Source organism: Gavia stellata, chromosome 6 (assembly GCF_030936135.1).
Source record: "Gavia stellata isolate bGavSte3 chromosome 6, bGavSte3.hap2, whole genome shotgun sequence".
Lineage (NCBI taxonomy): Eukaryota > Metazoa > Chordata > Aves > Gaviiformes > Gaviidae > Gavia > Gavia stellata.
In genome coordinates, this window is record NC_082599.1 from 45,045,868 (window position 1) to 45,070,313 (window position 24,446).

Here is a 24,446-nt window from a genome sequence, read left to right on the forward strand (position 1 = left end):
CTCCTCTTTCCAATGTACATATTCTGACGACTGAGAATCCTGTATTCCCGTGGACTTAGGTATAACATGCATCTTGCGCCTCATTTCACCTCTCCCTGAGAGAGGAAAAGCCTAAGATCGGACATGGCAAGGCCAGCAGCTGCAGGTCTTGTTGGGATGCCGTAGGGTTTCCACCAGAGCAGACCACTCTTGCATTTTTGCTCCTCCTGTCTTTTTTTAGGTTCCCAGCATGTCACTTATGCCACTTACATGTTAGGACATTAGCCTGTTTGTAGTAAAGGGAATCTGGGGAGATGCCTCTGTGTCCCACGGGTGAGAGCATGCTGAGCCCTCTTTGTGAGCGGGCCCTGCCAGGGTGGTACATGGCTGCAGCACTGTGGCAGGTTGAGCATCCTATGCCTCGGGGAAGCTCCGCTTGAGCCTGTCCCCAGCAGGACACCCCTGTCCTCACTATACCACTGTACTTCACACGTGGCAGAGAGGCCTTCAGAACATACTTGTTCAGTTTTTGCTCTGTTGAATTCCCTCAGGCAACATCCAAATTCTTTTTTTAGATCCCTTTGGGCACAAGGGACACTGTGGCAGGAAGACAAACCTTTGTCTCTGGGTGTAAGGGATTCCTGATCGCAAAATGTTTGACCTACACCCTGTCACAGTGACTCAGATCATTAAACTTGATTTACTATTATTAAAATCGAAATACATGAACTGGATTTTCTCTCATTGTCATTCGCTGCATCAGATTTCTTTCCTTTCTCTTCTTTGTCGCTCTGGTGCATGCATTTTCGCAATATAGCTGAGTGTCCTGATAGTACGTTTTATTTGATGCTTATTTGAGAGCATTCCAAACTGCTACAGATAAATGGTATTGGCAGGGGTGTTGGAAGGGTTGTATTTTTCACATTACCAGAGTGTATATTCTACAAGCTTATGTACTATTCAGATAACTGCATCTCTAAGCTGAAACTGAAATGGTTAGCTGTCTGTCAAGTTCTTGGCTTAGCACAGGCTTTCTGTAAATTTGGTAGCATTTGCTGGGATTTATTGAAGAGTTTATTCCAAAGAGTCAGCATTACTTCCAAATGGAAAGTTGTTTGTCCCCTGCGCTCGTCTTTGTCCGAGCAGTTCATACACTGTATGAGTGTAGCATCAGTGCCAGACTGATGGACAGAATGAGAACAGAATGAACAAAAATATGTTGTTTTCTCAAAAGAGTTTTGGTTTTATACTGTCCTTCAGTTCAAGAGGTTTACATGTATTTCTATTATACATTTTACCTATCGAGTGAATTCTATCAGTCTGCCATTGACTGTTTTCATTTGCCGCACGCAGCATTTCTTAGTTCATCCACTTAGCAACAGCATAGCCAAAGTGATTTCTGTTTAACCTTGATCTGGGAGAAGACCTCTGTAACAGGATATAGATAACATATGCATCATGTTAATGCCATAGATTAACCCAGCTAGTGCTGTAAAAATCCTTTCCCCCTCAATGTTGTATGAACTTAATCTTTGATACAAGCAGTGGGATGCTCTAAGTTCTAAATGCCTCTAAGTTCTCATAATAGGATATATATAGAATTGGGCAAAGGCACAGTTTTAAAATAGTCTCTGTGTGAGCATTGTAAGGGCAGATAAATGTTGCTAAAATAGCAATGTATTTCTATTAAACAAAAAATCACTCAGACGCCACCTGCTGCTTTTGGCATTTTAAAATCTTATTTGGAATAGAGAGAACAAATGATGGCTTCTCTGTCTCCCTCTCCCCTCCTAACTTTGAATGTTTCCGCCCAACCTTCAAAGACTGCAGCCTGTTTTTCTGAGGCTATTGGTTGGATGAAGTCCCTGGTTATTTGAGCCTGCATCCAGAATGAAGGCATCCAGTCTGAACTAGACTGATTAGTACTAAATCCGGGATGCCAGGGCGATCAGGAAATACAGCACTTGTTTAAACACCAGTAATGATTTTTTTGTTGCATGGCTCTCATGGAAAGCTACTGTTGATTGCCTCAGCATGGGGAGAAAAAAAACATAAAAAGGCAGGGAGTGTAATCCACTTCACTGTTACAGAGAGAGCATATGTGCAACATCTTCTGTTACTCTTAAGATTGGTGCATGCTATATGAGAAGGATCTGCATGGGGTTTAAATCGGTCAAGAGAACACTGCACAGGAGTGTTTCTCTCTCTCAGACCCCGAATTATCAGTATTTTTACAGCTGTAAGACCACAAACATTCTTTTTTTAAGCAGTTTTATTTTTCTGGCTTACAGTTAAAACTGAAAAAAGGGCAAATGCAACAATCTTTACAAGCACACACATATTAAGTACTTACACAATCCACCAGTAGCGATATTTTCCAAGTGATAATTTTATCAATAATCATTAACCCATAAGGAAGGAGAAGAAATATAACATTTATTACCGTCAAGCAAGAGATAGTGCAACTTTTGTTCATAGCATGCAACAGTAGAAATAAAAACAACTAAATCTGAGATTTTCAGTGCTGCCTGGGGCATTTAGACTCATAATTTGTGACACATTTCACCAGAAGGTGGGTTTTTTGCTCTCTGCCTAGATGAATATGAAAATTTCAGCCAGAGTTTTTGTAGCCATCCCTTAATAAAATAATTCAGGCATGTATATGGAATGTGTTATTCTCAGCACTGAAGCATTAAGATCTGAAAAGAAAACAGTATCGCATGTAAAAATGAAATCAGTAATATTGTCAGCGGTATCGTGTACGAAATTTCCTTTCACTCTCTAGCACTCTGGAAAATCAGCTGTCTTTGCATTTCAGATAATTACTTCTTGTATCATGAAGTTCTATATTTCTGCTAGTTGAAGTGAAAAAAATATGCTTTGTGTAAATATTCCTCCTCCTCTCCATTTTCAAGATCTGTTCAGTGGAGCCATCACATCTTCTTTATTGTGGTTTTGGAAATAGATGGACATAATTACCTGTGTAGACTCTTTTTGTCTTTGCCCGGGAGGCAGTGAATTAGTTAGTCAGAGCCTAGCAGTCAAAAGGTTCAAAAAATCTCGCTTTTGTTCTTTGCAGATTTTATTCCTCACCGTACAGTATTCCAACAAACCGCATGATTCCACAGACATCAATCACGCCATTCATTGCTGCTTCCCCTGTCTCTACATATCAGGTACGTCAGATTTGCGCTTGTCTACTATGTTTCCCAGTTAATTATGTTTTGGATGTGGATGAAGGCAGAGTGTGTACTACAGAAAATCCTGTGAGTGCTTGCGCTCTTGAGTCACACTTTAAATAAAAGGCTTTCTAGTAGTATTCAGGTATCATTTGGTGCAGAGTTTGAAGTGTTTCCTGCATTCTTTACACTAGCAATGAAAGCCACCGTAATTATTTCTTATTTCAATCAACTTCTCTAGTAAATAGCATTTTGCTTCATTTCCAGTTGACAACAGCAGAAGCTTATCATTCTTACTGAAATGTTTTTTTGTTTTGGCTCCCCTTCATTAGCCAAAAGGTTTTTTAAATGTGTTTTTTTATAATTTATGTTGACTGCATCGTATTTTGACCTTTTGACTGACCTCAGCTGTATTTGCTCCAGTAACAGCATCCTTTAAAAGTGCTCATTTTTATCCAGTAATCCCTGACAAAGCAAGTTACTTGAGGATAACTGTCCTGATATCCTTCTTCAGTCTCCCACACATTCTGTCGTTCAGAACTTCTCTTTTCAGCATATCCCTCACAGATCTCCACTGGGAAATTATTGCCATGCTCTGGCTTTCTGAGATGGAAGTCAAAAACAGGTTGTATAGTTTTATTATTAGCCGTTCTCTGGGAAAATATCACTTCACTCTGAAGCTGGTCGTTGGCTATACATTTTCCCATTTCAGTTATTTCTGTCCCATAGCATCAGTGCTCTTCCAATCCTGAGTCCTACCTGAGATAAGCTACCCAAACTTCAAAGCTGCATGGTGGGTTGTTCTTAATGTTAAGGTTGGTTTGTTGAGGGGTGGGGGTTTGAGATGGTATACTACTGCTTACAGGTAATTCTAGGAGGTTGTGCTTACACTTACTGTGTTTTAAATTTGGTCTTCAAAGATAAATGATTCTTGTAATTTTCTTTGACTTTTTTGTTATTTAATTTTAGATGGCTATGTAACACTTGCCAAACAAAAGTAGTTTTGGTGAGATAAATCAGTAAATTTCAGTAAATGGCAACACCAAAGAAAAGTCAGTGCCAGAGACATATGGGTGCAGCTCACATGCACTCTTCTCAGTAGCAAAGCTGGCTTAAGGGTCATACCTCCTCCCTCTTACTCAGGCCACCCAGCCACTTATTCCCATCACTGCTCCACAGTTCACAGTTGCTCCCTTCTCCCATCCTGACTTGAACCATTGCATGAGTTCATCGTTTGATGCATTTGCACCAAGACCACTGATTTTTTTTTTTTTTGTTAACCCATATCATTCTCCATAGATAGTTTGCAGTGTAAGCCCAAAGGCATTTGCCCTGGCACGGAGGAGGAACTGCAAGGGTGCAAGAGTGGGAGCAATGAACAGCAGCAAGCTGTGGCAGCTCTAATATATTTTAACTAGGCGGGATTCACAACAGAAAATTTCGTAGTAGAGGTGTGTTTGCATGTGTGTGTGCTGGTTTTGGTTCTAAAGATGTTTCACTGAACTTGCTTTTCAACAAAAAATCTACTTTGATAAACTTCCACAAGTGTTGAGGCACACAATTATACAATTAATTCTCACCATTTGTTTCATTAACAAAATCAGAGGGCATCTGGAGAATCGGGACCTTGTAGTTTTCTCCTAGTCATCCCTGCTCATGCTCAGTCTGAGACGCCGCGTGCCCATCTCTGTGAGCGTGGGGATGGCTCGTGAGGTGCCCACTGATGGCTGTAGCACAGCTATATTTTTGTGTACTTCCTGTGTGTTGTGATGCCCAGACTGATGCAAAAGGAAATTGGGATATGCAGTTTTGGGGCTGAGTCTGAGTTATGATGGCATGTGGGCCATTCACACGTAGCACAAGAGGGAGTTATGGCTCAGACATGCCACCACAAATGTGCAAGAACTCTGTAATGCATTTAATTGTTAGTAAAACTGGTATATCCATGGACTCTATTACATGTCAGTCATAAGGCAGATCAACAAAGAAAGACTTTGGTGAGGCATATACAGTTCTGGTGGGAATGGACCCCACGATGCCCAAGGCAAGAGCTGATCCTGGGGGGCAGGGACATCTTAAGCCAGCTTTGCCATGGAAGCTTTCAATTAAAATAAGCTTCAAAAACTCTGAATTAGATCTGCAGTTCTTACTGAAAATGGAATAAAACATTCTGGGATCTCTGAACATGTTATACCTTTGAAAGTTCATACAGATACTTTTGAAAATAAACTCTGAACATTTTATGTCTCCTGCACTGTCGGTTGGATGACATGTTCATGACTGTATTGATGGATGAAAGCAAACAATACAAATTAAAAAACAGGACAACATGGAATATTGAAGACTGCTTTATGAGATAAAACTGTGCGGATCATAGAAGTGATGCAATTGCTCAGACTTCTGACTTTGGTAGAAAACATTATCAAATGAAATTGGAAAGCTTCTTCCTTTGTCGATAACTTTATGAAGCATAAATGAATTTTGCGTTGAGTTACATGACCTAAGTCTTTTGCCAAAATTAGCTCTGTAGTTGTAATAGAAAGAATATTTTCAAGTAAATCTTTGAGTTCTGTTTTAAACTTTTCTGTGCTAATTAAAAGTATTTGATATGCAGGTCCAGAGTACTTCATGGATGCCTCATCCGCCATATGTTATGCAACCAACAGTAAGTGGATACTTGCTTATACCCAGCTAAAAGTGCTTACACTGTAGCTTTGCTCTGCTTGTCAGCCACATTAAAGTCCTAGGTCATGTAAGAGCAGCCAGCTGCTCCCTTTGACAAGAGCCCTCTGCTGTAAAGATTCTGCTTCTTTAAGGAGCACCATTTTGATTTAGTGAAAAGGGGAGGATGGGTGATATGTTAGCTAATTGCATCGATTATAAGAGAATAACAAGCTCTAAAGTGTTGCTTCTGAAGCTTTGCTTCAGGGACTGCAAGATAACTGCATTCCTGCATACTTTGAATTGCCAGGATCAACACATGTTACCCCTCCCTCATATGCTTATCCATCAAAAAAGTCCTTTGTAGTTGTATATACTTTAAAGGATCCTCAGTGTCTCAGTAATGCGTTTCAAGTACTGGAAAAGGGTAAAGCACAGCTGTCTTACAGAGTCTCTGCCAAATCTGAATCTGTTTTGTGATTTGACCAGTCAACTCTTTTCTTTTTTTTCCCCCTGGAGTAAATTGTCATCTTTCATCAATTTGTAACTACTTCTTAAAGCTGCATTACACTTCTACCGACATTCATTAGAAGCAGTGCAGGTGATTTTTTGTTTACCTCAGCAGAAGAGTTTTGATGCACTTTGCCTAAATATTAGTGATATACAAGAAGGAGACAACATACTGAATCCCACTATGTACAGATTATTTTCGTTTCATTTCCTACCTTTGAGCAGTTTCTCAGGTATGGGTCCACTTAATGGTGTCATTAATCAAAATTCAAATGTATGCTCCACATAAGCATCAGTACATTGATTTATATGAGGAGGGTAAAATTAAAATGAAGGTGGATAGTTTAGGATTGTTTGTTATTCACATCTGTGTTCAAATATTTTGACTTCATAGTAGAGTAACCTCTGGTGGGAGTTAGCTATACAACAACGTGGATATAATTACACTACATACCCGTTTAGTAGCACAGGACTCTCATCCCAATTTGAAGCCCCCTTCCACATCCCTCAGCTCTTCCGAGACAAGGTCTTCATTTTTTTCTCACAAGGGAATGACTGTAGAGTGGGACTGACTGTCTCCTGGAAGCCCAATTCCCACCACTGTGGTGCTGCACCTCTGTGCTGCACCAGGTCCAGACACTGGTGGCAGTTTCCGTCTCAATGGCATAAAGCTACAGCTGTGTTCCTTGTAGGGAGATGAGCTGTATTGAACAAACTCACAGTTAAAATCAGTCCTGTATTCTAACATTTGGATTTAATTGCAGACCACAAGAAATCTTAGAGGTGTGTATATGACGAGTTACCAGACTTGTGGAAGCCAAAGGATCTCTGATCCTTGCAGAAAGCCTTCCTTTCTAAAAGGAGAACCTAAGCACTTTACCAGCCCCAGTTCTTGTGTATATTTGTGTTTGAATTTTATTTGATAATGTTTAGCAAAGCATTTTTCTGCAATACTAGAAGTGGTGAGTATTTTGGTGTGGTAATTGGATGTATTTACCCCTTAGTAAAGGGCTGTGAAGAGAAAAATAACTTGTATAGTGAGTGGTACCCTCAATATGCCAAGTTAAATCTGTGTTCGTTGCCAGCCAGAGTTGTGTCAATGAAAGGATGTGTGCTTGTAGGAGGAAAAGCAGAGGGACAGTGGATAAGCAGTGTAACATTTCAGTACCAGTGTCATTGCCATTGTGGGTTACCTCCATGTGTTGTCTGTAGCAGTTCCAGTCTCTTCACTGAAAGATTTTTCCCATGTGTTTTCCAAGATTATGTTCTTAAATAAATGGACATGAGGCATTTAGTACTGAAGAAGTATAAAAGCAAAAAGGCAGAACTACCATTCCCCAGGTTTCGTTCAGAGATGAATTCTTTATTAGAAATGTCTGAAAAGTTGTCAGAGAATTACTACAAAGAGGACTCCAGAGGCATCAGAATTAATGGCCTGTTTTGAAAGAAAATAAAGAGTCTGTGTCCATTGTAAGTTTGCTGTAGTTTCCTGCCTAGCTATAGACTCTATTCTAGGCACCTCCATAGCTTAAGAAAAATGAAGAAAAGTTTATGATAAAGTTGCCAGAATTTAAGACGCGAGTTTTGGTAACCCTGTGAGCTAATGAAACTGGCAACTTTCTAATTTGGTTAGCTTTTTGTTTCTTCTTGTAACTTAGTTTGCCATGTTATTATCTAAATTGCCACCGCTTTATCTCATAATATTTTATGAGATGATTGATTGCAGTGCGTGATGTCCCACTGGAAACCAGTGCAGATAAATATTGCATTCCCCTTGCCCCAGGAAGGAGAACGTTTTGTTAAGCCTTTATTATTCTTTCTGAGTGGAGGTGAACTGTTACAGAAAGCACAGTTTGAATTGCTCAAATGCTGGTAGTTAATTCTTTGTTTTAATTATAAGTATCCACTAAATCATGTTTCTGGATGATCAGCTTTTCATTTCCGACAGAAAGTCCTACTTGATATTTATGTATAATTTAACACTGCGTAGTGTCCCTCATGACAGAAGAACAGGCAGGACCATGCTGTAGAGGAGACAAAGGAGGTTTTTCATACAGCTTGCTGCGCACAGACAGGACGGTTTTCTCCCAGGCTGGCAAGCTTGCCGACAGGAGGGAAGAGCTGTGCCGCACGGCGCTACCACCCTGTGTCTGCCTGCCTCTGCGCTGCCTGCCCATCTCGTCTCCTTTGTCACCTGCCTGCCTGCTCTTTTAAATACCGTGCTCTTTCTTCAAGGATATCCCCTGCAGTAGGTTGGCCTGCCGGAGATGTTGCACTGTACTTTGATTGTATCTCCAATTCCTTCCGTAGTTTTTTACCTACAACTAGATAAACCTCTAACCCTAACAGATAGCAATAACATATATATTAACTGGAAAATATTTCCATATATTGCTTTCTGTACCCCAGCCTCGTTTGTTTTCTTACTTTTGTGGTCTCCTTAAAAGCAGATAACAACCAAAATGACACTCTGTGAGAAAAAACAGTAAGAAAATTTTTTTCCTAATGGGAGAAAGTCAAATGGGCAGTCAAGGACTCTGCAGGTATATCATAATTTCCTCATTATTTTCCCTGTAACTTTTAACATTGATATCATAGGTTGATGCCAATGAGCAACTGCAAATACAATTTTAAAAGGGTTTTTGGTTTTCGTTATCAGTGATTTTTGCTAGCCTTATACTAAGAGCCATGGAAAATCAATATCAAATAGGTTGAAGTAGCATTGCAATTTCGGAATAAATAGTATTAAAAATATTCTTCTGCTGGCATAAGTAGGGTCACATGTGAAAACCTCCCACATCTTTGTGCTTGCACAACCTTTAGGGTTTTGGAAAACAGGATTCCCGAATCATGTGAACATGATGAAAAATCTACCTTGAGGCTCATGTGTGACTCAGACACTTTTGAAAAATGTACCCTTTGTAAATGGAATCTTCACCACTTTTTGACCATATTGACTGCACTGTGTCCGTCTAAGAATGCCTCAACTTTGCCTTTTTTTGCTTTGCCACGTGCCCTGGTCCCTATCGCTAGCTGTAATGGAAGACAAGCTCCAGAAGAGTTATGGCAGTGTGGGGCTGGACTCATGGGCATAACATTTAATGCACTGATGGCAGTCTGGGCTCTGTTCAGTTAACTATAGCTTTCAAAGTACAGTGCTCACTCATCCCTATTTGAAACAAGTCTTGTATTTCATTACTGCCTCAGGATAAGGGTAGATGGATAGCGATGACAGAATCAAAACATAAATGGGATAAGAGTTATTCTGGGGATTTATAACATTTGCCATATTAGTGTGCTTTTCCTGTAGTCCCCGAAGGCTGTCCGACAGTTCAGGAAAAACTTTGAAAAACATGTTGTTTAAAGTCAATTCACATATAGATAATCTTCATTTTTATTAATGGTGACATTTGTGTAAAACTTTTTTGATTCAAATCTTTACTACAAATAATACATGTACTCTTCCTCTCTAAAGGCAGATCTTTTTAGTGAACTAGCAGAAATGCTCTACCCTAAAACTCTATGCGCACACTGGTTTTACACTTACCCTCTTTTACTTGCAAGTAAAACTGCATGACCATAAGTAATCACTGTGTATGCACAGATAGATGTTCTTGTCAGTCTGGAATAGCTTCTGCGTAATAGCTGCAGAAGGAATATGCCAGTGGCAGCATGAAGGGTGCAAGCAGAGCAGCATATGGAAAAACCTACTATTGATAATGATGAAGTGCGTTTGGGAGAACTTCTCTTCTGGACATTTCTCAAGCCCTTACAGCCCTTTTAGAAAGGTCAGTGTCTTAACAAATGGCCTTATTATTTTTTTCTGTCTTCCTTCCTCTGGCCCATGGCTAAATGTAATCTGTCTGTCTTTAAAAGCAACAACAAAAACATTTCTTATTTCATAAGCAGTGTAAAACCCCTACTTTGGTGAGAAGCAAGGCTGAATAAGGACTCCAGATTCTTGCCTTTTGATTGTTGTGCATGAATGTAGCATAAAAAGTACAAACTGTCCAACTGAAATATATCAGTTTTCATTTTCTCACTAGCGACTCTGTTGTTTTGGATAATACCCAAAATACCACAGCAGTTTCAGTGTTTTGATTCCTACACTCTCGAACAAAGAAGTTCCTTGTGCTGCGTTCAGTGTTACTCTCCCGAGACAGCTTTCTCTACCTCCTGGTTGTTGCTCTACCTTTTTAGCAAATAGAGCTGGGAGACCATCTTGCATTTGCCTGTTTGAGTGTAAAGGAACAAAGTATGTCCTCTGCAGACGGTTGAGTCCTGCCTCCAAGATGAAATGTGAGAGTTCGGCTTGTTGGTATGAAAAGTAAACAGGAAATAATCCTTAGAAATTGGAATCTCCAGCTAGTCTTTTAACTTTTAGCTGTGTATTTTTAAGAGATCCTTTGAACGTGAACTTACTTGAACTTTTAAGGCTAAAGAGTTTAGAGGTTGAAATAACTAACCAAATACCAATGCCAAAGTTCTGCTGAACAATTTTAATTCCAGTGTTTCCCGAGGCAGAAAATCAAGGACTGGCAATTCTATAACTCTGATAATCAAGACAGTAATTGGCAATGTTCCTTTGGGACAGGCAGGCTTGCATGAGGTCGTTTCTGCCTGCCTCTCACCCAGCACCCGCCGTATATAGAGGTTGTCTCAGTGCTACTGAATGGGTAATTTCAGACTCAGCTGAGCATGCGCTTACCGACCCTCTTTAGTGCCAGGTGCTGTTTTGTTGAGGAGAGTACCCAGGTCAGAAAAACAGTGCCCAAGCTCAACCAATTCACACCTCTAAAAGGAAATAGGTGTAAATGATTGACCCAAGTTACATCTAGTACTCAAGTTTAGGGGTTTGTACATTTGATTATACAATTCTTCTGGAATCATATCAAAGTATTGCTGCAGTCATTTGTTCTGCTGTTGTAGAAATTAATACAAATTAATACAAATGGCAGAAAAAGATATATCCAAGTTAGATTTTCCATTCCTTTTGACACTCTGCTAGAGCCCCCTAGTGAAACGACATTTTTTGTGACGGCAGCAAGACACACCACACATGGATTCACTTAGAAAACATGGACGGGAGAACCACAAGCGTTTCCAGTAGACAAGCCCTTGCATTTGAGGAACGTGTGCTTTGCTGTTTTATCCTAAAAAGGCTTAAGAGTTCTAGTAAAATTTTCTCTTCTTTCAAATAGTCTACAGATAGTGTGAATACTAAATGGATAAACCTTCAGTCTAAGATTTTTTTAAAGGCATTTACATTAGTGGAAAAAACATACATATATTTCAAACAAATCTATAAACGTAAATGGAAAAGATATTAGGAAAAGAAGAAGGCTGACACTAAATTTGAAAGGTACCCCGGAGATTTTGAAGCCAGGAAATTCTGGTTGAGGTTATGGCATATTGATTTCTTTTTAACAGAAAAGATGCAACCTTAACCGTCAGCCTTCATTGTCAAGAAAAATCTTAACACAACAGCTGTTAAAAGCAGTAAGTCTTATCAAAGGGGGCTATTTTTTTAAAAGATAGTTATTAATCAATAGACATTAGAGTACCTTCTGTGGAAGAATGTAGTGCATTTTAAAAAAAATCAATCTCTAATTTTGTACAAAGCCTGCAGTCTGTTTTAACTTTTCCAACTTCACGTACATCAACTAAGACTGAAAATCACTAACACTTTATTTATTTCATATAATACAGGTAATATTTCTGATTGCATGTAGACTTGCATTTCCATGAAGTTTTAAATTTACATCAAGTCCAAAGTCTGAACACAAACTATAAGGTCCATATATTGTGTTTGCCATTTTGAGCAAAAATTCCTCATTTGTTTAGCACTGGTCAAGTTAGTTATTGTCCAGGTGGTAGATTAATAAGTAGGCAGAATATGATAAGATCAGGAGAGAGCAATGGACTGCGTAAGCACATGATATTAATTATAGGCCAAGAGTTAGATTAATGAGTGTGCAGAAAGTAATGGGCTCAGCAGAGTGGTGAATCAGGTAAGCATGTGATATAAATTTGTCAGATGATTTCTCAGTTTAGCTCACCATCAAATATTTTGCCATGTGTATTGCATTGTGGTTACACACGCATATGTGTGCTGTGAACTAGAGAGGCATGTGATACATGTAGATTACAGTCCTCTCAAATTTATGCTCCATCATGGACCATCTCTTATTTTTTGCCTGGTAACGTCCATTGTCTTGCAGTTGATGCTAATATTATCCAACCTCTGTAGTGAGAGCTCTGCAACACTGGTTTAAGCAAATGAGACAATGTGCATGTAGTAAGCGGGACACAAGCCCGCTTGTATTACAGATGGTCGTATAGTGCAATTGCCGAACGTGCAAGTTCTGTGAGGGTGGAAAGGAAAGGCAACGCTATTCATCTGCCACAGGCAGCAAAAAGCTTTGAATAAGCTCTGTGCTCTGGGAGCACAGAGGTTTCACACTAGTTGGTGACAAGGCTGGGAATGATCTACTGTGGGTGCCTGCTGCGCACAGTGGTGGGTCCCTTTCCCGTGATGGAGATGTGGTGCTCGTTTCTGTAGTGCAGTTAAGGATAGAGGATGTTGCTGCAGGACAGTTCTCCAGTGGAAAGGGACCTGGATCTCCTTTGGGCTTCCCAAACCCCATCCCCCTGCACTGCGGAAAATCAGCGTTCCCATTACAGATGAGGCACTGGGCAGCTTTGGAGAAGGGAACAGCCCTGTGAACCCAGAAAAGCAGTATTGAGGAACAGCTGTGTTATACAACTAGGGTAATGCCAGGGCAGCACTGTAACTATGATGACTCCAAAATAAGAATTATAAAGACTGCAACAGCCTGTCGAAGTTGTTAATGTGAATTCCTGCTAGTGAAGGATCAAGTCAAGTTTTAGGCTATTAACAAGATGTCCTTTTATATACAACTGAGTAGGAGGGGGGTTATGTAAGAATCAAGGTGTAAACTGTGAAGTTAATTATTGTATTATTATTTTTTAAAATATGGTATTCATACGGGGTTTTGTGCCAGAGGATACAACTGTTATTGGAAGCAAATTCCACATGGAAATCATGCATACTTGTTCAGCTATGAATGTAATGTATACTATATGCATCCTTGCCGGAGCTCCTTTTTGACCTGAGCCTGCCTTTCCTTGCACTGGTTTCAGAGGATGCACATAGGCTTAGAGCATTTAGTGACAGATACTTTTTCTTCTGCCACTGATCTGTTGTGTGACCTTGGAGAAAACATGTTTCTTCTCAGACTTAGTTTCTCATTTGTCTTTTTTTTATCTCATCTATTTAGTTTATAAAACTGTCATACCACTAAATAGCTTTTACTAGCTGTTTGTGAAAAGTCTGATGGAGCAAGGGCCGATCTTGAATGATGCCTCTAAACACAGCCTCACAATGTTACTATTAATGTTTAGTGTTTTCCTGTTAAATATTAAAACAAGCCTGTCCTAGCTACAAAGGCAAATATTGGATCTAATTTTTACCAGTATAAATCAAGAGTTAACTTTGCTTAAGAAAATTGAGTTGCATAGGTGTGAAACAGTGAGAATGAGAAGAGAGTCACGCCTGCAGCAGTAAGTTGATGAAGGAGACTCCGGCACCTTCCTAATCCTTAGAACAAAAGCACTTCCATAAATTACCATTATGTTATGCAAGTGTATTCAAGGACCAATTTACATAAGTAGGGGAAACTAGCTAATCTATATATTACTTATGATTACATCATGATTTATCTAGTGGAGGAGTTGTGTAAAAATTGTAATAATGTACTCTAAGGACTTAGTGACCAATTTATAAGACTCAGGATTCCTGCTGTATCCAGGAACCATGCTATATAATCCCTTCCAAAACCTGATTAAATAGTTTGATTTTTTGCCTCTTGCTAATCCTATCGGGAGGCTTGTTTCAGAACACCTTTGCTCTGAGGCTTAGCACTGCATTTTTAATTTCCAACCTAAAGGTACTCCTATTCGTTTACATCCATCTGTTCTTGGTCAAGCATTCTCCCCTACCTTCAGTAGCTCTTCTCCCTTCTGGATGTTCACCACATTAATTTATAAACAAAAATCTTACCTGCGTCTTCATTTTCTAGGCTAACTATGTCAACGTCACTATGCATTTGCAGTAACTTAGGGATTTTGTACTTCTGGCTGCGACAATGACCCTTCTTTGGATCTGTTCCACTTTGAATTCATTTTTCTGGGACAGCCGATGCTCACTGTATTCCAGCCGTTTGTACAATAGCATTAATACTTCCTGCTCTTCGCTGGGAGTACTTTGCTGCATTACAAAATAACATCTTTTTTCCTTTGTGCACATGACCTTGATAATGCAGTCATCCTGTAGTTCACTGATATACCTAGGTTTTCTCCTTCTTCCAGGTTTACAGCAAGTGCTCCTACATTATAAAGGAAACCACATATTACCCTAATTGTCTTCATGAATTTGCACCTTGCTCTGTTTAATCCAGTCCTTCCTGTAGTTCAATCTTCCACTTTACTGAAAGTGCCTCACAACATCATAATTTCCCCAAATCTTATTATTCAAGGGCATTATTAAAAATGTTGGATGAGAACAATCCTTATGGAGATTTTAGTGACCCTCCCACTGAAGCAGTCTAGCTTGTCTTTTAGCACAACCTATTGTCATTTCCTCTTTAGTTAATTCTTTATCATCCCCAAAGTTTAGTAATTTCTGGTGTAGCACTGCCTGAAATACTTTATTGACCTTCAGAGAGCTTAGATCTGCTGCATGTCCTTTGTCTAGAAAATAGGTCATTTTATTTTAAAAAATGAGGTTAGCTAGCTCTGTCTTTGGTTTATCTATGTTCTATCTTCATTAATATCCTTTAGTCCTGGCCACTAGACCTGTGCTTCTGTGTGCCAGCTCTTCCATTTCTCTGCAGTAGAGATGATCCAGTCCTGGTTCCTCATTTTGCTTGCACCCACACTTTGAGTTCAGTGACTTCTGTGGGTTTTTCATCTCCTTTGACTGTATTAATTCCTCTGCCCAAACTGTCATTCCCAGAAAGCTGCCTCTGCTGTCTCACGGTTCATGTGGGAAATTGAGGCAGTCTCCTTATCCTGTTGGGGCTACTTCTGAAGTACCTTTAAGGTGTACCCCATCCTCACTGCATGGGGAGCCCAGCTCTGGGTTCTGTCCTTGTTTTTCATTTATCTATGTGAGAAACCTTTTGTTAGGTGTTTGAATGTCATTTGCAAAGTCTCAGATAGATTTTTAGCAAATCTTACTTCTGGCCTCTAGAAGTAGCTTTTTTTGTCTTTTTTTTTTTCCCGTCTGTGTTCATTCCTGATATACTTATTGAGGTGTCTGAGTAAGTGGATGACTAATTAACAGCTCCTCGACTGTAACTGGTGAAGCATCTTAATAACATAATTACTTTAAAATTATTTTTGCAGATACAGTACTAACAGGTTTTTTTATATCAATGTACAAATGTACACTGTGATTTGACATCCTGGAAGTTAGAAACGTCCAAGATATCATAAGTAATAGCTTATTATTGAATGTAGTCAGGTCTAACATTATTTGCCATTCTTTTTTTTTTTACTCTATTAGATAAAATGCTTTCTTTTCAGGTCAAATGTCTTTATAAAGAATGTAATATTGACCTAAGCTTTGCAGTACAGAGGCAAATCTAGATCAAATCATGTGTCTCTTTCCTAAACTGATTTCAGTCCCACTGAAATTTGGTGGAGTGATTGCTTAATTACAGTTTTCAGGTTGTAACCTTGTAGCCTTGTTTTCCTCTCAAACTGGTGTAAATTAGGAATAAATCCATTCTAAGTCCATGCATTCAACAGTGTGCCAAAAAGCTTCTTGTTATGAATCAGTGGTATCTGCAACACTGTTGAGAGCATGGTTTCAATCCTTTTCTTATATGATTGCAAAAACAGATAGTGAAATATAACAGTATAAACACTAAACATTCTTTGACTGTTTCGCAGTGGATTGATGAAGAATGAGTTGTGTAACACAGTGACAGATCAACTGAGTCTGAAGAATTTTGAAGGAGTGCCAAGTTGTTGTTTAGTGAAACCACTGTATGGTTATTTTTTGGACTACCTGCCAAAGAGAGATGCACTTCCAGCAGGGTAGGCTTTCTTATCAAATGGCCTATTGTTAACAAGAAGGTGGAAATTAGGGGTTGAAATTTCACTTCTTCTAACTGTGGTTTAAATGCAATTTGTTATTCCTTATTACTGACTACAGCCTTAAGCATACCTAGTTAAAGGATGTCTGCTGAACAGCCTTCCCACTCCGTGCCTTTTAAATAAGTTACCTGGGAGGTTTGGTAACGTCACTGCAGGCCTTTTTGCCCAGGAGATCCCCTGCCTCTAACACCCATCCCAAATCCCAGGTGTAGCCCTTCACCACCGTGCTTTTCAGAGTGAGGAGTCGAGTGGAAGTTACCTTTTCTCTATGCACCACAAACCACACGCACATCCCAAAGCAGGAAGACAATTAGGTTCCTCGTAACAGATGTCTACTTCTGCCTTCTAAAAAGCTGTATAATTCACAGAGAAAAAAATATATGCAGAGTCCTTATCCAGGGCTTGGTCCAGGATAACTTGGACGATTTTGTCAGCTCCAAGCTAAGGGTCACAGGGTTGACACGCTGCTACTGATCTCCATGGTGGGACAAGAGGGTTGCATGTGATTCACACAGCAAACAGCCTGCTTTCAAACAGCCTTTGTACTTTTCCAGTACGGCAATCTGTAAATCATTATGCACCCCCTCTTTGCCCAATCCACACAGGATGTGAGTCTGTGTCAGCTCCCAGCTTGATAGCCTTCCTCTTTAGCACGATCAATAAAAAACTCCTGCTTGCAGCTTTGGAAATTACTAGTCTATCGCCTGCCTCTCGCCAAGAGGGTGGGCGTCACATTCGCAGATGTCCCACATCTGACAGGGGTGAGGCTGGAGGCATGTTTTCTGTCGGCAGGTAGGGGGAGAGACCTGCCGTTGTAAAGCTGGTCCATCCGCACTGCCGCAGCTGCTCCTGGCTGACCCCGGGCGCCAGTGGGCCAGGAGCACCGGCAGTGTTTCAGGAAAAGCGCGGTTGTACGCGCTCCGCCACTGACGTTTCTTCCTGCTGGCAGGCCGTGTCATTTCTGTGGAAAGGAGAGGATGGCTCTAGGTGTACTTATTTCAAATGGGGATGAAGTGTTTGATGCAATGAGTGTTTTCCTGGTGCTTGTCACAGGTCTTACTTCAGGGAGAGGAGGGGGTGGACATTTGTCAGGAGCAGTTTGAGTGCTTCTGATAGACAAGCAGATGCAGCACCCTTTTTTTCCCTCCCTGATTCATGTCTGTGGAAGTAGCAAAGCTGTATTAGCTCCCTCGCTAACTCTCGCTCCAAGTTCAGCAAGCAAAGCCACTCATGATAACAGCTAAAGCTCTGACAGGCCACGTCTTCCCCCAGGAACAGCTCAGGAATAACAATGTGAAGGGAGAGACCTGTGCAATTCCCCTGGTTTCATGCTGCTTTCTACAGACAGTAACACCCAGTTCCCATCTTCAGCCTCCGCTTGATACCCAATTTTATAACATTTCAGCTGAAATCTTCACAGGTGTTCAACACCTTGGGCACGTTGCTTTTAACGTGAGGTGACTATAGAGCCAATTTTAGGCAGTGGCTTAGGGCAGGGTGATGGGGGAAAATGGTCTTTGAAAGGTAGTCTTGGTACTGTTGCTACTGCCACCAAGAGAGAGTTTGGGCTCAATGCTCAGATTTGGACTCACAACAGCAAACCTACCTTCAATCTATGCCAGTGTGCATGGTAGAGGTAAGTGTGACTTTCCTGGAGTAGCTCACAGGACCTCCATACTAGTTTTGCCCTTTCCCTTGTTTTGCCTCCACTTTCCAAGGGAGCAAAGCCAGACCATTTATCCTTGGGTGACAAAGTTCAGTTTTTGCTATAACACTGAGAAACCTTTTCCTGGGACTGCATACGTGACGAGCACATCTTTGAGATTCCGGGCTTTGTACTTCAGTGGGTAGTAACCACAAATGTTTCCACAGGGTTAATATATATAGATTAATGTATGTAACTGCCATCCATTCAGAAAAAAAAATTGGAAGTGCTTGTGCTATAAGCCATCTGAGCTCATTGTAAAGATTTTGCAATAGAGCTTGAGGAGTTTCAAGTACCATAATTTAGCTAAGAGAACTTCCTCACCTGGGGACTGGATGTTCAGCTGTGTTCATTTGTCATTCTTCCTGGAGTTTTACATGCCATTCAAATCTGTCTTCCAGATAAAAATCAGTGATACAGGTCATGGCTTTGAGAGCGTGGGCTATGGTGATTAGCCATGATCTGTTTGTGATGGTATCTGCTTGCCTCCTCAATATGCAGTGTATTCGAATCCTCTCCAAGCCTCTTTTCATCATTTTGTTCAACAGTAAAGGAGTAAGTAGGAGCATGCCATGAGTGCTGTTGTGTCAAGTATAGGACTGTGCCTTGCTCTTTCATTTCATCATCTTGGCCAAGCTGGGACAATATGTAACTGTGTATTATACCATATTTATTCTTCTTCTCACAGAAGAAAAGGCTATGTTAACTCTTTTATGCTGGTAAAATTCTTACGGATAAATAGAAGTGACAGAACTCTTTGAAGTTAATAATTCCAATATCCAGTATAAGTTGTAGGCGCATCACAGGCATTGCTTTTGTATATCTGCTAAAGGACAATAGTTTTGCTCAAATGTGGTGGTTTCCCTCTGAGAAGTATTTTCTCTATTTCAAAGAACGCTATCTTTCGTTAGGACATGCTCCAAAGTGGAAGCCCAAGCCAAGCAAACCAAGCAACAGCAGAATCAGCAGAAGGTTAGAATGTGTGGCAGACAAAGACTTAAAATCCCAAGAGAGTCTTCTGTCAGGCACCCATTTTTACCCTAGGTATCATCGGTTAATTAGTTACTGTGAAGTCAATGCACACTAATGTGAAATTGTTTAGCTTTGATGTGAGTGAGTCCATTTTACTGACCTCCGACTTAGGAACTACACTAAATGTCATGAGCTGCAGCAAGCTGTTCAAGCCTTCTGCAGTGATATGCTTAGACCTTGAGGCAGCTGACCCGTAGGTATACCCAAAGAGCAAGTTTATAGAAAATACGCCTGATCAGAAGTGAAAAGATGAATAATCATCTCCAAAATATAGGACAGTTGCCAGCAAGTTTTAAAATTTTCTCTGCAGTGTTAAAGGACTTGGAATGCAGCTTCCTAAAAGTGATGAATCAGTTCTGATGATCGATATAAGGCTCTAATTTTCCTGAAGGTTTTCAATGGCCTCTGAAATGTTTCTGAAATATTCCAATAATTGATGTTGTACAATATTAAAAATCCTGCCAAGCTGCCTAATTAAATACAGCCATAGTTGAACCAAAATTAACTACTTGGTTTGACATATTGTGAGTCCTCTTACACAGGTGGATAATTCAAGCTCCGCAAGGAGTTTTGGTCACCTAGTTTCTCAGTTCGGTGGATCTGCAATTGAATAATTTCCTCTTAATGGGTGACTTGACTAAGTGGTTTGAAAGTAATTAGCAAACCCAGTGGATCTGATATTGAAGTGTATGATCAGCATCTTATCAGGAACTACTTATTTCCTGTGGGAAACTGTGGTCAACTTCTCAACAAATTCAGAAGGCAACTTGTTGCTCCTTCTCCTAAGGAAGCTAATCAAGGAATGGTTGCACCATCCCAGGCATGTTTTGACTTGTGATGAAGTGATCCCAGCTGATTTTAAAGGCATTTTCAGAAAGCCTATTCTGTATTAGTATTGGATGTTTTATTTGGTCGCTTTTAAGAAAGCAGTAATTGACTTCTTACAGACACAGACTATTTTTTATCCGCTAATACATTTTAATCTTGTTGCACAGCTATTAATGGGATATGCTTCCACTCCAGAGCAATTCAGATTGATTTTGTTTCTACTTCAGAAATGTATTACAGTAGACCCACGGTATATAAAAGTGCTCAGTGTGTTGAGATGAACTAGCCTCACGGTATTTGCAGCTTCTAATGGGAGCTCAGTACATTTAGAGAAGAAGTGGTGATTGATTGACTGGTGCTCGGGCTAATTGATGTGGCACTGAGTTAGTCAGAAGCTCTCACCTCCATCAAAATCACACATGATTTTGCTCCAGTGCCTCTTAATATTGACTGGGTGGTTCATATGATAAAAGCAGCATGTTTTGGAGGAGACTTCCAAAGCTGAGTGAATCTTCCTTCAGCATCAGTTACATTCTTTCCAGAAAGGCTTCCTGCCTGGAGTAGCATTACTCCTCCGCTGGAAATTTTTTAAAAGGATGTTCTCAGGTCTGTTTATTTTTTATGGGCTTGGATGCGGTCACTGAGATCCTGTGAGATCAGAAGAATGGAATGAAAGTGGCCACAGATGACACTTGAGCTATTTCCACAGCTGGATGCACACCAGCCAGAGTAGGCGGTCCTCTGCAGATGAATTAGTTCGTTGAAGTACATGATACAAAACATCTGTTACAATGAGAACAAACAAAAACAATGTGCCTTTGAAGACTGCGATTTGTTGGGAGCTGCTTGCAAGGGTGCTGAATGAGGCAGTTGTCAGCAAGGAAACATTTTCAGGCTTGCCCTTGTGTGAACTAAAGCAAAACTACACAGTAAAAATATCTAAATTCAATCAAGCAAAAGACCTGCTTTTCCCAAATTTTGTTGCTCTGATTCCTGATACGGCAATGGGGAGGGAGAGAGCCCTTCTGTACCAAATGTTTTTTATACCCTAAACCACTTTTAATAGAAAGGTATAATTCCAGCTGAGGGGCTCTAAAAACTTAGAAGCTACACTGGTACAGTAACTGTTATTCTGTCAGTCGTTCCCCGCACTGCTTTATTACCAGCTGTCTTGAAGTGCAATAGATGTTTTTCATTGTCAGTGCCACCTGATGACAAATAAAACCTTCAAAATGGTTTTGCTCTGAGGAGCAGCTCATAGCTCCTAGGCAGAAGTAGACCTTTCACATCACCTTAATGAGCAGAAGCGATCCAAACGTTCCCACCCCATTTTACTCTTACGATGCAGTTACTTTTGGCTGCCTTTGATTTTTTTCTCGCAGTTGAGCTGATGAGGAAGTAAGAATACTAGATATTTCTGGAGTAAACAAACACACTGTGTGTGTAAAGGCTGAAGACAGATCAATCAAAGCCAGGTGTTTATCAATTATTACAGGGCAGCATTGTTCTCATAGACAATTTAAAGAAAATGTCTCCTAAAATACTCCTAACACAGTATTTTAGCCATGGTAAGGATGAATTAGATGCAGGTGTATACCAAAGCACCAGTTCCTCCCTTTTTTTTTTTCTAAAGTGAGCATACTAACTATCATACAGATTTGATAGATGAGAACTGTATCCTATATGCATAATAGGAAAAGTCTGCACTACCAAAGCGTGTTCCCAAAGAGGGTTGGTGCCCAGTCTATGTGTGCACATAAGGCAGACAATAGTAGTAAGAGAAATAAATAGAAGTTAATCCTTTAAATCAAGTAAGTAGAAGGGATATGTGATTTTGGACCTGGAGATCCTTTAGTTCTTTCCCTGCTGATGGCCCACTGTGTCTGCACAAGGCAGTTACATTTTTTTTTTAAAGGCTCCACAACTGAAACAGGAGGTCCCGTGGGTCTCAGGGTGTCAGGTGGCCACTGGGAGGGGGCATCTTTCCTGGCTTTGCGTCTGTGATCCAGTGCTGGGTGTCAGGAGAGGTGAGAAGCTGTTGAGGAAGCGAAGTTAAACAAGATTCTTGTTTAGTGCAATTGATTCTAGTTTATGCTTTCCTGATGAGCAGGGTGTCTGATTGTATACGTAGTCATAGTTTATTATAGCTGTACAAGACAATTATGTTAATCTTACTTTTATTTCCTAATAGTCTTTGATCTCATACACATCAAAGATGTAAAATTTTAGTCTTGTTGGTAATTAGCTAGAAAGCAAATATGTTGTCTGTCAGTACAGAGGATACAAAGCACAAGAAATTGTCCTGGGGGAGTCTAGGTTCTAGTCTAATTTTTTTTCTCCTCATCAGATTTTTATTTCCCTTTCATCAGTTGCCTCAGCCATTAAATAAATGTACTGCAAGTAAACTTTGCCATTGTGAAATTCATTCAGCTTTTTAAACCACCTAGTCACTCAGTATGGATCCTCAATTGAGGAAAAGCAGTTTGGTACATCAAACAAAAACATACATCAACATTTCCCAAACTTGCAACAAGCCCTTGCAGTCCGTATTGACAAAGGTTTCATGCTTGCTTGCTGTTAGTTTTAAGCAGACCAGAGCTAATGCTGTGCACAGTTCTGATTTGATTCACCCATTATAGTCCAAAGGCTTTGATTCCTAACTTGTGATTAGTGCTCTGGTCAAGAACAGCAAATGAGTATATGCTAAATTATTTGGCTCTGCATTTGCTCTTCAAAGCTGTCTTCCTGGAAGGAGAAAACGCACAGGGATTATTTTACAATTTCTGCAGCGAATCTCTGCATCAGTACTTTCTGCCTACAGCTGGTGGATTTATACATTGCAATTTATTCTGGGGATTGACCCCTCCCCACACGTTTGTTCACGAATTGCAAAGAGATCATTATCTTCATAAATTTGTTTACTGTCCAAAACTTTTGTATGAATAATTTATGGCAACATTTCAGCCTAAGGATTGTTCTCAGTGCGCATAACAGGTATTTATTAGATGGTTTCATACTGGAAGTTGTTATTAGACTTGCCGCCTTCCTGTTCCCAGGTTGGTTGTCCTTATCTTTATTAATTACTTCAGCTTCTAGACAAGATGACTGTCTTGCCATAAAATGAGATTTTATTTCTTGATTAAGCAAGTCTGCAGGCAGCCACAGGCTGCCTGTATGGCAAGTACTGCAGAAAATAAAAATAACATGAAATTTAAAATTGGGTTGTTGAAAAAAAAAAATCACTGAATTACAGTCTGAATCTGAAAACAAGAGCAAAATCAACTCTGCTTGGGATAATTAATTAATGATGATCTGTCTGTGATACAAAAATCTATTGGATACCTGCCTAGTAATGTACAGTTCGGTGTCTGTCTCTGAGGATTAAAATAATGTGAAATCCTGGTAGTATTCAAGTCAGTGACAAAACTCTAATTGATTTCAGTGGGGCCAGGATTTCAGGCCAAATTTTTCAAATTCACTAACGTAAGATCTCTATGTTACTGTGATTGTTGGCTTATGGAGGTTTTAACCATTGAAATTGCAAAGAGCTCCTGCTAAAATTCATCCTCACCTAGTTCCGATTTTATGCTTCAGGCTTCTGCATTTCTGCATTACTTCCCTGCATTTATAATCATTTGCAGTGACGCAGGGCTGAAACACCACGAAACAGGGTCTTTCATGATACTGCAGTTCCTCGATAGTAGAAAGAGTACCCGAAAATACCACAAGAAATACTACCAGAAAACCATTTCATGTACTTTTCAGTCCCACAAATGGATTTTCTTGTGTGCCTGGAAAAGCCACTGCAGAACAGAAGTATGGCTGCCAAGAGGTTGGTCTCTACTGGAGTTTATCGGAACATCTGCTGTTAGTTATCTTGTGTCTTTTGATGTCAAAGACAAAACAAGGGTTTGTTTGGTTTTTGGAGGAAGGGGGTTCACATGGAATGAAGATTCACAAGCATGCAGTGCACAGAGTCCAGCCCTCTAGTCGCCGTCACTCTGGAATTAATTAGAGCGCTCTTTTTTCTATCCACACAGCTCTCAAGAAAAGATGGGAGTATTACCCATTTGCCTATCATCTCATTCCTATTTATCTTCCTTTGGATGTTTCTTGTTTCCTTTTCCTCTGAGGCTACCCTTTGCCTCTGGCTAGAACTGACAAGACTATTACATATAGAGTAGTCTGTGAATAATAAAATTTGGCTTTGTGGGCAGAATCAAATAATAACTCTTAAAACTTGTCTTGAAGTGAAAATGTGCAGAGGGAGAGGGTGGTGACATGGAAAAAGTTGTGAAAATGTTTTGACTCCACTCCAGGAGAGAATTTAGGGAGTAGGGAGAGGGTGAGAAGAAGAACAAAGGCAA

General features: G+C 40.1%; 1 protein-coding gene across 3 annotated transcripts in view; it reads left to right on the forward strand.

Moving 5' to 3' along the window:
* Nucleotides 1-24,446, forward strand: part of RBMS3 (RNA binding motif single stranded interacting protein 3) — a 714,416-nt gene that overhangs the window by 647,813 nt on the left and 42,157 nt on the right. For all 3 annotated transcript variants that reach the window (XM_059818611.1, XM_059818612.1, XM_059818613.1), the window contains 2 exons: nucleotides 3,059-3,155; nucleotides 5,773-5,823. In XM_059818611.1, coding sequence (XP_059674594.1) covers nucleotides 3,059-3,155; nucleotides 5,773-5,823 — 148 coding nt within the window. The remainder of the gene's footprint in view (nucleotides 1-3,058; nucleotides 3,156-5,772; nucleotides 5,824-24,446) is intronic.